The sequence below is a fragment of the Macaca fascicularis genome, chromosome 16, assembly GCF_037993035.2.
Source record: "Macaca fascicularis isolate 582-1 chromosome 16, T2T-MFA8v1.1".
Taxonomy (NCBI): Eukaryota; Metazoa; Chordata; class Mammalia; order Primates; family Cercopithecidae; genus Macaca; species Macaca fascicularis.
The window spans coordinates 60331643-60344393 of record NC_088390.1 but is presented as its reverse complement, the minus strand read 5'-3'; the positions used below and the strand labels follow the sequence as shown (position 1 = coordinate 60344393).

Sequence of the window (12751 nt, the reverse complement as noted above, 5' to 3'; positions counted from 1 at the left end):
TTTTTTTAATGGTGTCTTACTGTGTCACTCAGGTTGGAGTGCAGTGGAGCAGTCTCAGCCCACTGCAACTTCTGCCTTCCAGGTTCTAACGATTCTCCTGCCTCAGCCTCCCAAGTAGCTAGGATTACAGGCACACACCACCATGCCTGGCTAATTTTTGTATTATTAGTAGAGATGGAGTTTCACCATGTTGGCCAGGCTAGTCTTAAACTCCTGACCTCAGGTGATCCACCCACCTTGGCCTCCCAAAGTGCTGGGGATTACAAGTGTGAGCCACCGCGCCCAGTCTTTTTTTTTTTTAAATCATATTTTGACCCTTGACTAACAACTTTGCTCAATATCCTCATCTATAAGATGAGAATGCTAATAGTACCGATCTTATAGAATTGTTTTTTAGGGAGTCATTGGATTAGTATGTAAATTTACGCACTTAGAATGACGCCTGGTACATAATTAAGAACTCAGTATAGGGTTGTGCTGCTGCTGCAGTCCAACTTCACTGTCTCTTCTGATCTTCAAACAGGCCTTTGTCATACACCCACTATTTCGTCTACTGGAATGCTCTTCTCCCCAGATCTTGGCAATCTGTTTTCCTTTGATCATTTAGATTCGAAATCAAATGCCTACCCCTAGGGGAGGCTTTCCTTGACCACTCTTCTATTTCATTACTCAGCTTTGTTATAGTACTCATCGCTAATTGAAATTTTCACATATATTTTACTTATTTTATATCTACCTCCAGCCCCTATGCCATGAGCTACTTAACAGTAGGGACTTAAGTGCCTGTAGGTGGCAGGTGGTAAAAATGTTTTTCGAATGAAACTCAACAACCTCCAAATCAGAATGCTTTTCTTTCATTTCAGGCAAGCTGAAAAATTATAACCACAGTTTCAGAGATTGCTCATCATTTTAACTAGATGTTTCCCCCCTTTCTATCCAAGTATCTGGTTCTCCTTAGAGAAGGCAGATTCTCTAGACATTATTCACTATAATTGTTCTCTGGGCTTTTATTCGGGGGTTTTCCTGTCCCTTGCTGGTGTCTTGCTGAGATTGCAGGATATAGATCAGTTATATTTGCTTTCCATGTTGCTCCTTGCTTAACCCTCCCAGCTTATTTAACTTATTATCTGTTTTAAATAGTCCCTTACAAGGGCCTCTATAGTTGGAGAGAAATCAAAATATCAGAAATCTGTTAGAGGAAGTAAATGTGTAAGAAAACATAAGGAAAGATTCTTGAAACCAGTTCAGTTGCTATTAATAGTTTTTCTGACATCATGCAAATATTTCAATCACCAAAAGCACTTTCTGCTTCAAAACTGAAAATATTTAAAAATAGTGTGATACTGGCATAAAGCAGACAAAGACCAGTGGAATAGAATAGAGAGCTCAGAAATAAACCTTCATATATATGGTCAAATGATTTTTGACAAAGATGCCAGGACCATTCAGTGGGGAAAAGTATAGTCTTTTCAATAAATGGTCTTGCAAAGACCTGTATCTGAGAACTAAAATTATAAAATCTTTGGAAGAAAGCAGAACAACTTCATGACATTGAGTTTAGCAGTGATTTATTGGATTTGACACCAAAAGTTGAGGAAACGAAAGAAAAAATAGATAAAGTGGATAACATCAAAATTTAAAACTTTTGTTTTAAAGCTGGGTGTGTTGGTGAGGTGCCTGTAATCCCAGCTGCTCTGGAGGCTGAGGCAGGCAAATCGTGTGAACGCAGGAGGCTGAGGTTGCAGTGAGCCGAGATTGTGCCACTGCACTCCAGCCTGGGCGACAGAGCGAAACTCCATCTTTTGTTTTGTTTTGTTTTGTTTTGTTTTGTTTTGTTTTGTTTTTTGAGACGGAGTCTCGCTCTGTCGCCCTGGCTGGAGTGCAGTGGCCGGATCTCAGCTCACTGCAAGCTCTGCCTCCCGGGTTTACGCCATTCTCCTGCCTCAGCCTCCCGAATAGCTGGGACTACAGGCGCCCGCCACCTCGCCCGGCTAGTTTTTTTGTATTTTTTTTAGTAGAGATGGGGTTTCACCGTGTTAGCCAGGATGGTCTCGATCTCCTGACCTCGTGATCCGCCCGCCTCGGCCTCCCAGAGTGCTGGGATTACAGGCTTGAGCCACCGCGCCCGGCCACGAAACTCCATCTTAAAAAAAAGAAAAAAGAACTCACTCTGTCACCCAGGCTGGAGTGCAGTGCTATGATTGTAGCTTACTGCAGCCTCAAACTGAACACAATAGATCCTCCTACATCAGTTTCCCAAGTAGCTGGAACTACAGGCATATACCAGCATGCCTGGCTACTTTGTTTTTTGAGACAGAGTCTCACTCTTGTCTCCCAGGCTGGAGCACAAGGGCATGATCTCAGCTCACTGCAACCTCCATGTCCCAGGTTCAAGTGAATCTTCTGTCTCAGCCTCCCGAGTAGCTGGGATTACAGACGCTCCCACCACCACGCGTGGCTAATTTTGTATTTTTAGTAGAGACGGAGTTTCACCATGTTGGTCAGGCTGGTCTTGAACTCCTGACCTCAGATGACTCACCCACCTCAGCCTCCCAAAGTGCTGGGATTACAGCTGTGAGCCACTGTTCCCAGCTTAATTTTTAAAATTTTTGTAGAGACAGAGTCTCACTGTATTTTCCAGGCTGGTCTCAAACTCTTGGCCTCAAGTTATCCTCCTGCCCTTCCATCCCAAAATGGTGGAATTACAGGCTTTAGCCATCATGCCTAGCCAAAGCTATGTTTTTTATTTTCTTTTTTAAAACAGGGAGCCTCACTGTGTTGCCCAGGCTGGTCTTGAACTCCTGGCCTCTAGCAGTTTTCCAAAGATGTGGGATTATAGGCATGAGCCACCTTGCCTGATCTCCCATTCACTTTTATTTCCAGGATTCCCTGGCCTATTTTCACAGGTAGCTTATGGTGTGGTTTATCAGGCTTTAAGCAAATTAACTTACTGGTCTACTTCGAAATAAGTATTTATTTACCTTCTATAAGACTGAGAAAAATTCTAGACAGTAAATATTTTCTAACATTGCTGTGTTAAAAGAGTTTTGTAATTTATTAAATTAGAATGAAATAATGTAGAGATCTTTTTTTAATTTATATTTTATTTTGTTTCTGGGTTTTTTTTTTTTTCTAGACATTTAACATTTTTCATTGCTGCTTTTTAGGCTTTATTAAATTATCTTTTTTCCTTCATGACTGTAAAATACTTCATTAAGATCCCTCCCATCAGGGGCTGGGTGTGGTGGCTCTCGCCTGTAATCCCAGCACTTTGGGAGGCTGAGATAGGGCGGATCACCTGACATCAGGAGTTTGAGACCAGCCTGCCCAACATGGTGAAGCCCCATCTCTACTAAAAATACAAAAATTAGCCAGGCGTGGTGGCAGGCACCTGTAATCCCAGCTAGTTGGTAGGCTGAGGCACGACAATCACTTGAACCGAGATCATGCCACTGCACTCCAGCCTGGACAACCAGGTGAGACTCTGTCTCAAAAAAAAAAAAAAAAAAAAAAAAGAACAACAACAACAACAAAAATTAGCTGAGCATGGTGGCATGCGCCTGTACTCCCAGCTATTTGGGAGGCGAGGTGGGAGAATCACCTGAGCCTGGGGGATTGAGGCTGGAGTGAATGATGACTGCACCACTGCATTCCAACCTGGGCGACAGGAGTGAGACCTTGTTTCAAATAAAAAAATCCTGCCCATCCAAGCATGGTAGCTCATACATACAATCCTAGCACTTTGGTAGTCTGAGGCAGGAGGATTGCTTGAGCTCAGGAGTTCAAAACCAGTCTGCGCAACATAGGGAGACCCTCATCTCTACAAAAAAATTTTAAAAATTACCTGGACTTGGTGGCATGTGCCTCTTGTTCCAGCTACTTGGGAGGCTGAGGTGGGAGGATTGCTTGGGCCCAGGTCAAGGCTGCAGTGAGCTGTGATTGTGCCACTGCATTCCAGCCTGCGTGACAGAGTGAAACCCTGTCTCAAAACAAGACAAAACAAAAGAAAGATCCTTCCCCTAGCTTCTTTCTTTTGATAATTTTAGGTGGGAAGTTTTTTTTTTTTTTTTGTATTTAAAAAAAACCGGCTAGAAATTATTTATTATCCTTTGGTGTAGGTAATTGAACTTGGTCAGCGTCTGTATGTACATTATCAAGTAAAACATTTTTTCCCGCTGTGTTTTATATGGGCAGTATTATCTTCACAGATTGCTCAAGCATTTTGTGTGTGTGTTCTAAAGAACTGCCTTTGCGTTTGTGTGTGTATATACATGTAGTCAGTTATTTCTATGCTAAAAACAAGAGCAACTACTTTATGATACTGGCCGGATGCAGTAGTTCATACTTGTAATCCTTGCAATTTGGGAGGCTGATTGCTTGAGCCCAAGAGTTCGAGACCAACCTGGGCAACATGGTGAAACCCCGTCTCTACAAAAAATTAAAAATTAGCCAGGTATGGTGGCAGGCGCCTGTAGTCCTAGCTACTCAGGAGCCTGACGTGGGAAGATCACCTGACCCCAGGAAGTCGAGGCTGGAGTGAGCAGTGGTTATGCCACTGCTCTCCAGCCTGGCTGACAGAGTGAGACCCTGTCTCAAAATAAATAAAGGTCAACTAGGCCGGGCGCGGTGGCTCAAGCCTGTAATCCCAGCACTTTGGGAGGCCGAGACGGGCGGATCACGAGGTCAGGAGATCGAGACCATCCTGGCTAACACCGTGAAACCCCGTCTCTACTAAAAATACAAAAAACTAGCCGGGCGAGGTGGCGGGCGCCTGTAGTCCCAGCTACTCCGGAGGCTGAGGCAGGAGAATGGCGTAAACCCGGGAGGCGGAGCTTGCAGTGAGCGGAGATCCGGCCACTGCACTCCAGCCCGGGCTACAGAGCAAGACTCCGTCTCAAAAAAATAAATAAATAAATAAAGGTCAACTACTTTATCATACAATAAAAGTTGTCTTTCTTTTCTTTTTAGGATATTTTCTTTTCTAGATGTTGTTACCCTGTGCCGCTGTGCTCAGGTCTCCAGGGTAAGTATGGTTGACATAGTTACACGGGGACCCCTTCTTCGTACTGATAATAACAGTGTCTTTCATAGGCCACCTATTTAGGTGTTACTTGTATGTTTTCATGTTTTAAAGGATATTATTTCACCAATGACATACGCAAGCCCATGTAAATTTATGATGGGATTCTACTATATATACTGTCTCTGACTTTTTGTATCTCTTATTTGCATAATATAAACAGGAAACATTTTCGATGAAAAAGCAATAAACATGCATATTGAAAGTTTAGACTTGACTCAAAATTGTGATGAAATCTTGTTTTATTATGTTTCCCGAGTTCATTATTTATTTATTTATTTATTTTTTACACAAGGACAGTTTTTTTGTTTTTTTGTTTTTTTGTTTTGAGGTGGAGTCTCTCTCTGTCGCTTATCCTGGAGTGCAGTGGTGCAGTCTTGGCTCACTGCAAGCTCCATCTCCCAGGTTCACGCCATTCTCCTGCCTCAGCCTTCCATGCAGCTGGGACTACAGGCGCCCACCACCACACCTGGCTAATTTTTTGTATTTTTAGTAGAGACAGAGTTTCACCGTGTTAGCCAGGATGGTCTTGATCTCCTGACGTCGTGATCTTCCCACCTCAGCCTCCCAAAGTGCTGGGATTACAGGTGTGAGCCACAGCGCCTGGCCTACACAAGGACCATTTTAATCCTGCATTTTCCTGTAGTAACATCCACTGCTGGCTGTCTATGGATTGAAACTGCATTTGCTAAGAACTGTGAACATGAAGAAACTTTACATGAAGTCGCATGTTGATAGGCACACAGACATCTTCCAGCACCAACAGAATACATACGTAACACATACCAGATAGTCTCGATGGATAAATTTGCTTCACCAGTAATTCTGTTTAGTAAGATTCAGTTAATGCAGAATCGGAGCTTGGAGTGAGCCGAGATCGTGCCACTGCACTCCAGCCTGGGCAACAGAGCGAGACTCTGTCTCAAAAAAAATAATAAAATACAAAGTTTCAGAGAAATGATAGTATCTTTTCTAAGTCCCAAATCACTGTATCACAGTTGTAAGTCCTATCAGGTGATAGGATATAGATAGCAAAGAAGTACTGAACTAAGGCCGGGCCTGGTGGCTCACACCTATAATCCCTTCACTTTGAGGGGCCAAGATGGGAGGATTGCTTGAAGCCAGGAGTTCAAGACTAGCCTGGGCAACATAGGGAGCCCTATCTCTACAGAAAATTTTAAAAATTAAGACTGGGTGCAGTGGCTCACGCCTGTAATACCAGCACTTTGGGAGGCCGAGGCGGGCGGATCATGAGGTTGGGAGATCAAGACCATCCTGCCTAACACAGTGAAACCCCATCTCTACTAAAAATACAAAAAATTAGCCAGGCTGGAGGCGTGTGCCTATAGTCCCAGCTACTTGGGAGGCTGAGACAGGAGAATGATGTGAACCCAGGAGGCGGAGCTTGCAGTGAGCCAAGATTGCACCACTGCACTCCAGCCTGGGCGACAGAGCGAGACTCCGTCTCAAAAAAAAAAAAAAGCCAGGTGTGGTGATGCGTACCTGTGGTTGCAGCTACTTGGGAGGCTGAGGTGAGAGGATTGCTTGAGTTGGGGAGGTCAAGGCTGCAAGTGACCCATGATTGAGCCACTGCACTCCATCCCAGGTGACCGAGTGATAACCTGTCTCAAGAAATACATATATTTATCTCTATATATACTCTATATATAGAAAAAGAGTGAGAATAGAGCAGTATTCAGAGTACTGTCCCCTTTGATGTTTGGTTTTACCTTCATATTTTTCCAGATAGAAGGATATTTTTTTTAAGGTTCATATTTTTAAGGATAGAAGAAAGACTTGCTTTTCATCAACCGAACTTTTGTCTCATTTTGGTATTAGAAACTAGAATTTTCCAGTTAGAAAACACCTTGCGGCATGATACTTATCACAACCTGCCCTTTCCTTAACTTCTCTAATTTCAGTGTGTGTGGGCAGGGGGAGGGAGGGTTAGTCTTGTTTTTGTTTTTTGCCAAGGTCTTGCTCTGTCACCCAGGCTGGAGTACAGTGGTGAGATCATGGCTCACTGCAGCCCTTACCTCCCAGGCTCACGCGATCCTTCCACCTCAGCCTCCCGAGTAGCTGGGACTGCAGGTGTGTGCCACTACGCCTGACTAATTTTTTAAATCCCCCCCCCCCCGAGATGTTTCGCTCTGTTGCCCAGGCTGGAATACAGTAGCACAATCTTGGCTCAGTGCAACCTCCGCCTCCCGGGTTCAAGTGATTCTCCTGCCTCGGCCTCCTGAGTAGCTGAGATTATAGGCACATGCCACCACACCCGGCTAATTTTTGTACTTTTAGTAGAGATGGGGTTCCACCATGTTGGCCAGGCTGGTCTCAAACTCTTGACCTCAGGTGATCTGCCCGCCTCAGCCTCCCAAAGTGCTGGGATTACAGACGTGAGCCACCACGCCTGGCCGACATTTTAAATTTCTTTTATAGGGATCGGGTCTCGCTATATTGCCCAGGCTGGTCTGGAACTCCTGGGCTCAAGTGATCCTTCCACCTTGACCTCCCAATGTGATGGGATTATAAATTTGAGTCACCATGCCTGGCCTAAGATCTTTTGTAGCTGCTAATTTCTAGTACCCACTCATTTATGAGATTATCTAATTGGAGAATACAGTATGGGTCAGGAGTAAGATACATCATTTGGGAGTAAGTGGGTAGGGCCTGATAAATTTTTGGATCCATTTTAGTCATTAGTTGGTTGAATTGTGAACTTGAATATTGCTGCCTTTTCCCCTTAATTTTAGCTTCTGCTCATTCTCTCTCTTTTTCTTTAAAATAGGCCTGGAATGTTCTGGCTCTGGATGGCAGTAACTGGCAGCGAATTGACCTATTTGATTTCCAGAGGGATATTGAGGTATAATTATGTGGTGTGTGGCCCCAGTTTTCATGTTAGTAATTACAGCATGGAACAGATTAGCCCTGACCATATTAATCTCATTTTCCTTAGAGAGAGGAAATACTATTTTCAGTGCATCTGAAGTTTACAGGAACCTCTAGAGTTCCCAAGAGTTTCTGCAGTTTTTGAGAATGAGCCAGATTATTTCACTGAAATAATACAATTACTTAGTATTAATAAGACTAAATAGGATTCTTTGGTCCTGAAATAGGACTAAAAGTTTGTTTTTGCAGTGGAAACATTGAATCTATGTTTGCTTATTTTAGTGAAGACATTTTATATTTGTTTACTGAAGAACAAAGAGAGTTATAACTTGTTAGGATGGCGTTTGTATATATATATTTTTGAGATACGTGTTTTGATTCTTGAGGAGCCAGTTTCTTGGAGGACAAAGGTTGAATAAAGCCAAAGCCATTTATTGAATTGTTTTTGCTACAGAGAGGTTTTTTCCTCCTCTCACTTTTCCCCCCCATGTTTTATCTCTTAGTATAGCCATCACCTATAAAATGGAGAATGGCTTACCCTTAAATTATTTTAAACTGAATTTGAACTCTGTAGTTCTTATCCTTCTCATCAGGAAGGTAGAAATAATAGCTTCTTCGTGGCTTCTTGAGGATTAAATAAGGTTTTTTGAGGGCACGTGAGATGACTTTACACCTTTAATCCCAGCACTTTGGGAGGCCAAGGTGGGCGGATCACCTGAGGTCAGGAGTTTGAAACCAACCAAAGTGCTTTTAAAATAATACCCAAGGCCGGGCACGGTGGCTCAAGCCTGTAATCCCAGCACTTTGGGAGGCCGAGACGGGCGGATCACGAGGTCAGGAGATCGAGACCATCCTGGCTAACACGGTGAAACTCCGTCTCTACTAAAAAATACAAAAAACTAGCCGGGCCAGGTGGCAGGCGCCTGTAGTCCCAGCTACTTGGGAGGCTGAGGCAGGAGAATGGCGTAAACCCAGGAGGCAGAGCTTGCAGTGAGCTGAGATCCGGTCACTGCACTCCAGCCTGGGCGACAGAGCAAGACTCAGTCTCAAAAAATAAATAAATAAAAAATAAAATAAAATAAAATAATACCCACTAACATTACACTGGATTTTGTTTTTTGCAATTCTCTCTTTTTTTTTTTTTGTTTTTTTTTTTTTTTTTTTTTTGAGACGGAGTCTCGCTCTGTCGCTCAGGCTAGAGTGCAGTGGCCAGATCTCAGCTCACTCCCAAGCTCCTCCTTCCGGGTTCACGCCATTCTCCTGCCTCAGCCTCCTGAGTAGCTGGGACTACAGGCACCCGCCACCTCTCCCGGCTAGTTTTTTGTATTTTTTTTTTAGTAGAGACGGGGTTTCACCCTATTAGCCAGGATGGTCTTGATCTCCTGACCTTGTGATCCGCCCGTCTCGGCTTCCCAAAGTGCTGGGATTACAGGCGTGAGCCACCGCGCCCGTCCGTGTTTTTTACAATTCTCTAACCTTCATGGATGTAAATAAAGCAACACCACCCACAAAATTCTTCAGCAAGCTTTTGTTTTTGTTTTTGAGACAGAGTCTCATTTTGTCACCCAGGCTGGAGTGCAGTGGTGCAGTCTCAGCTCACTGCAACCTCTGCTTCCTGGATTCAAGCAATTCTCATGCCTCAGCCTCCCGAGTAGCTGGGACTACAGGCATGAGCCACCATGCCTGGCTAATTTTTGTATTTTTAGTAGAGACTGGGTTTTACCATGTTGGTCAGGCTTGTATTGAACTCCTGACCTCAAATGATCCGCCCGCCTCAGCCTCCCAAAGTGCTGGGATTATAGGCGGAATCCACTGTGCCTGGCCAGCTTTTGTTGTTGTTGTTGTTTTTGAGACAAGTTTCACTTTGTCGCCCAGGCTGGAGTGCAGTGGAGCGAGACCTGGGCTCACTACAAGCTCCATCTCCCGGGTTCATGCCATTCTCCTGCCTCAGCCTCCCAAGTAGCTGGAACTACAGGTGCCCACCACCACGCCCGGCTAATTTTTTGTATTTTTAGTAGAGATGGAGTTTCACCGTATTAGCCAGGATGGTGTTGATCTCCTGACCTCGTGATCCACCTGCCTCGGCCTCCCAAAGTGCTGGAATTACAGGTGTGAGCCACTGTGCCCAGCCCAAACAAAACAAAACTGGCCAGTTTTTGTTAAATGTTCATTGAGTCCCTACTATAAGCAGAGTACTATAATAAACATTTTGGAAAAGATACAAAAAAATAAATGTAGTTGCTGTACTTCAGTAGCTATGGCTTAATCAGGAAAGCTTTCCCAGGGTAAGTTACAATTTTCCTATTAAATTAATTAGGTCATAATAAAAGCATTTTCTCGTTGTTTATAAATCGTTAAAAATGAGGATGTGTTCTTTTCTAAAGTAATGAGATGGGTTATCTTTTTGTTTGCCTGTCTATTTTTACAGGGCCGAGTAGTGGAGAATATTTCAAAACGATGTGGGGGCTTTTTACGAAAGTTAAGTCTTCGTGGATGTCTTGGAGTGGGAGACAATGCATTAAGGTGAAAACATAACTGTTGATTAATCTTCTTGATGGAAGTGAAGAGCAGCACCATCTCACCCAGAAAAGGCTAAAATCGTTTTAAAATTACTAAGTTATTAAAAATGCAACCACACATACATTGCTTATAATCTGAAAATATCCAGTAATAAGAAATGTAGTTTTAACAATAAACAAGAACAAGTACTGCCTGAAAAAATCCCACATTCCCCATCATAAGTGTTTCTTTTGGAGCTTTGAATAAATTTTTTAATTAATTAATTATTTTTATTTTATATTTTGAGACAAGGTCTCACACTGTCACCCAGGCTGAAGTGCCCTGGCATAATCATGGCTCACTGGAGTGCCCTGGCATAATCATGGCTCACTGCAGTCTTGAACTGCTGGACTCAAGCAATCCTCCCCCTCTTGAGTAGCTGTGACTAAAGACATGTACCACCACGCCTGGCTAAGTTTTAAAATTTTTTTATAGAGTCAGCGTCTCATTTTGTTGTCCAGGCTGGTCTCGAACTCTTACACTCAAACAGTCTTCTTGCCTCAGCCTCCCAAAGTGCTGGAATTACAGGCATGAGCCACCGCACCCAGCCTAGTTCTTTTTTAGGGTTATGGTTAACCCTAACCTGGGCAGTGGCCCCAGGACTTTGGGAGGCTAGGTGGGAGGATTACACTTGAGGCCAGGAGTATAAGACCAATCTAGGCAGCATGGCAAGGCGGAGTCTCTACAGAGCCGAGTCTCGTTCTGTAGCCCAGGCTGGAGTGCAATGGCCGGATCTCAGCTCAATACAAGCTCCGCCTCCCGGGTTACGGCATTCTCCTGCCTCAGCCTCCCGAGTAGCTGGGACTACAGGCGCCCGCCACCTTGCCCGGCTAGTTTTTTTGTATTTTTTAGTAGAGACGGGGTTTCACCGTGTTAGCCAGGATGGTCTCGATCTCCTGACCTCGTGATCCGCCCGTCTTGGCCTCCCAAAGTGCTGGGATTACAGGCTTGAGCCACCGCGCCCGGACTTAGAAAACTTTTTTTAATTAGCCAGGTTAGGTGACATATGCCTGTAAACCAAGCTACTAGGGAGACTGAGGTAGGAGGATCACTTGAGCCTGGGAGGTTGAGGCTACAGTGAGCTGTGATTGCACCACTGTACTCCAGCCTGTCTCTAAAAATAAATAAATAAGCAATCATTTATTTTTTTGATTTAAAATAATTTTTAAAGTTATGTTTGAAGAATTTATAATTGAAAATTAATTTAAACCAGGTGTGATGGCCCAAGCCTGTAATCTTAGCACTTTGGGAGGCTGATGTAGGTGGATCACTTGAGATGAGGAGTTCAAGACCAGCCTAACCAACATGGTGAAACCTTGTCTCTACTAAAAATACAAAAACTTAGTCAGGCATGGTGGTGCGTGCCTGTCATCCCAGCTACTCAGGAGGCTGAGGCAGAAGAATCGCTTGAACCTGGGAGGTGGAGGCTGCAGTGGGCTGAGATGGCACCACTATACTCCAGCCTCAGCGACAGAGAGAGATTCTATCTCAAAAAAAAAAAAATCATGGCCAGGCTCAGTGGCTCACACCTGTAATCCCAGCATTTAGGGAGGCTGAGGTAGAAGGAATATGAAAAGGTGTATAAGGCAGGGTCTAGAAGGGTCCCAGGCACAGGAGCTTCTGTCCCCGTGGAATTGGGGTATACTACCCTTCTGGCATGTGGTTACATTCACCAACCCAGAAGCTCTCTGATCCCTATCATTTAGGGGTTTTTACAGAGGTTCCTTGATCACAGACATGATTGAAGACCAAATATTATATTAGGTTTGTGCAAAAGTAATCACAGTTTTTGCCATTAACAATAATGGCAGTTACTGTTAATTAACAGTAATGGCAAAAACCGCGATTACTTTTCACCAACCTGTAACAAAAGATACTATCACTCAGGAAATTACAAAGATTTTAGGGACTGGATGCCAAGAACCGAGGATGAAGACCAAATACATGTTTTTCCTTTATATCACAGTATCACAGTTATCAACAATCAATATTACCAATAATAATATATTTTATTGCTTTTTTAATGACTAGAATTTTGCTTATTTCATTTGAAACCTCTTACTTTCTTTCCTATAAAGAACCTTTGCACAAAACTGCAGGAACATTGAAGTACTGAATCTAAATGGGTGTACAAAGACAACAGACGCGTAAGTATTTTATGTTTTAGAAGGATAAGTCATAGCCCCTTATGTCTGGCTGATACTACCTTTAAATTCAGGCCAC

General features: G+C 43.5%; 1 protein-coding gene across 19 annotated transcripts in view; it reads left to right on the top strand.

Annotated features, from left to right (window-relative positions):
- FBXL20 (F-box and leucine rich repeat protein 20) overlaps positions 1 to 12751 on the top strand; it is a 172991-nt gene that overhangs the window by 101214 nt on the left and 59026 nt on the right. For 13 of the 19 annotated variants that reach the window (XM_074019482.1, XM_045376010.3, XM_074019484.1 and 10 more), the window contains 4 exons: positions 4969 to 5023; positions 7869 to 7943; positions 10398 to 10492; positions 12607 to 12675. In XM_074019482.1, coding sequence (XP_073875583.1) covers positions 4969 to 5023; positions 7869 to 7943; positions 10398 to 10492; positions 12607 to 12675 — 294 coding nt within the window. The remainder of the gene's footprint in view (positions 1 to 4968; positions 5024 to 7868; positions 7944 to 10397; positions 10493 to 12606; positions 12676 to 12751) is intronic. The other 6 variants (XM_074019489.1, XM_074019488.1, XM_074019490.1 and 3 more) reach the window with 2 other exon arrangements.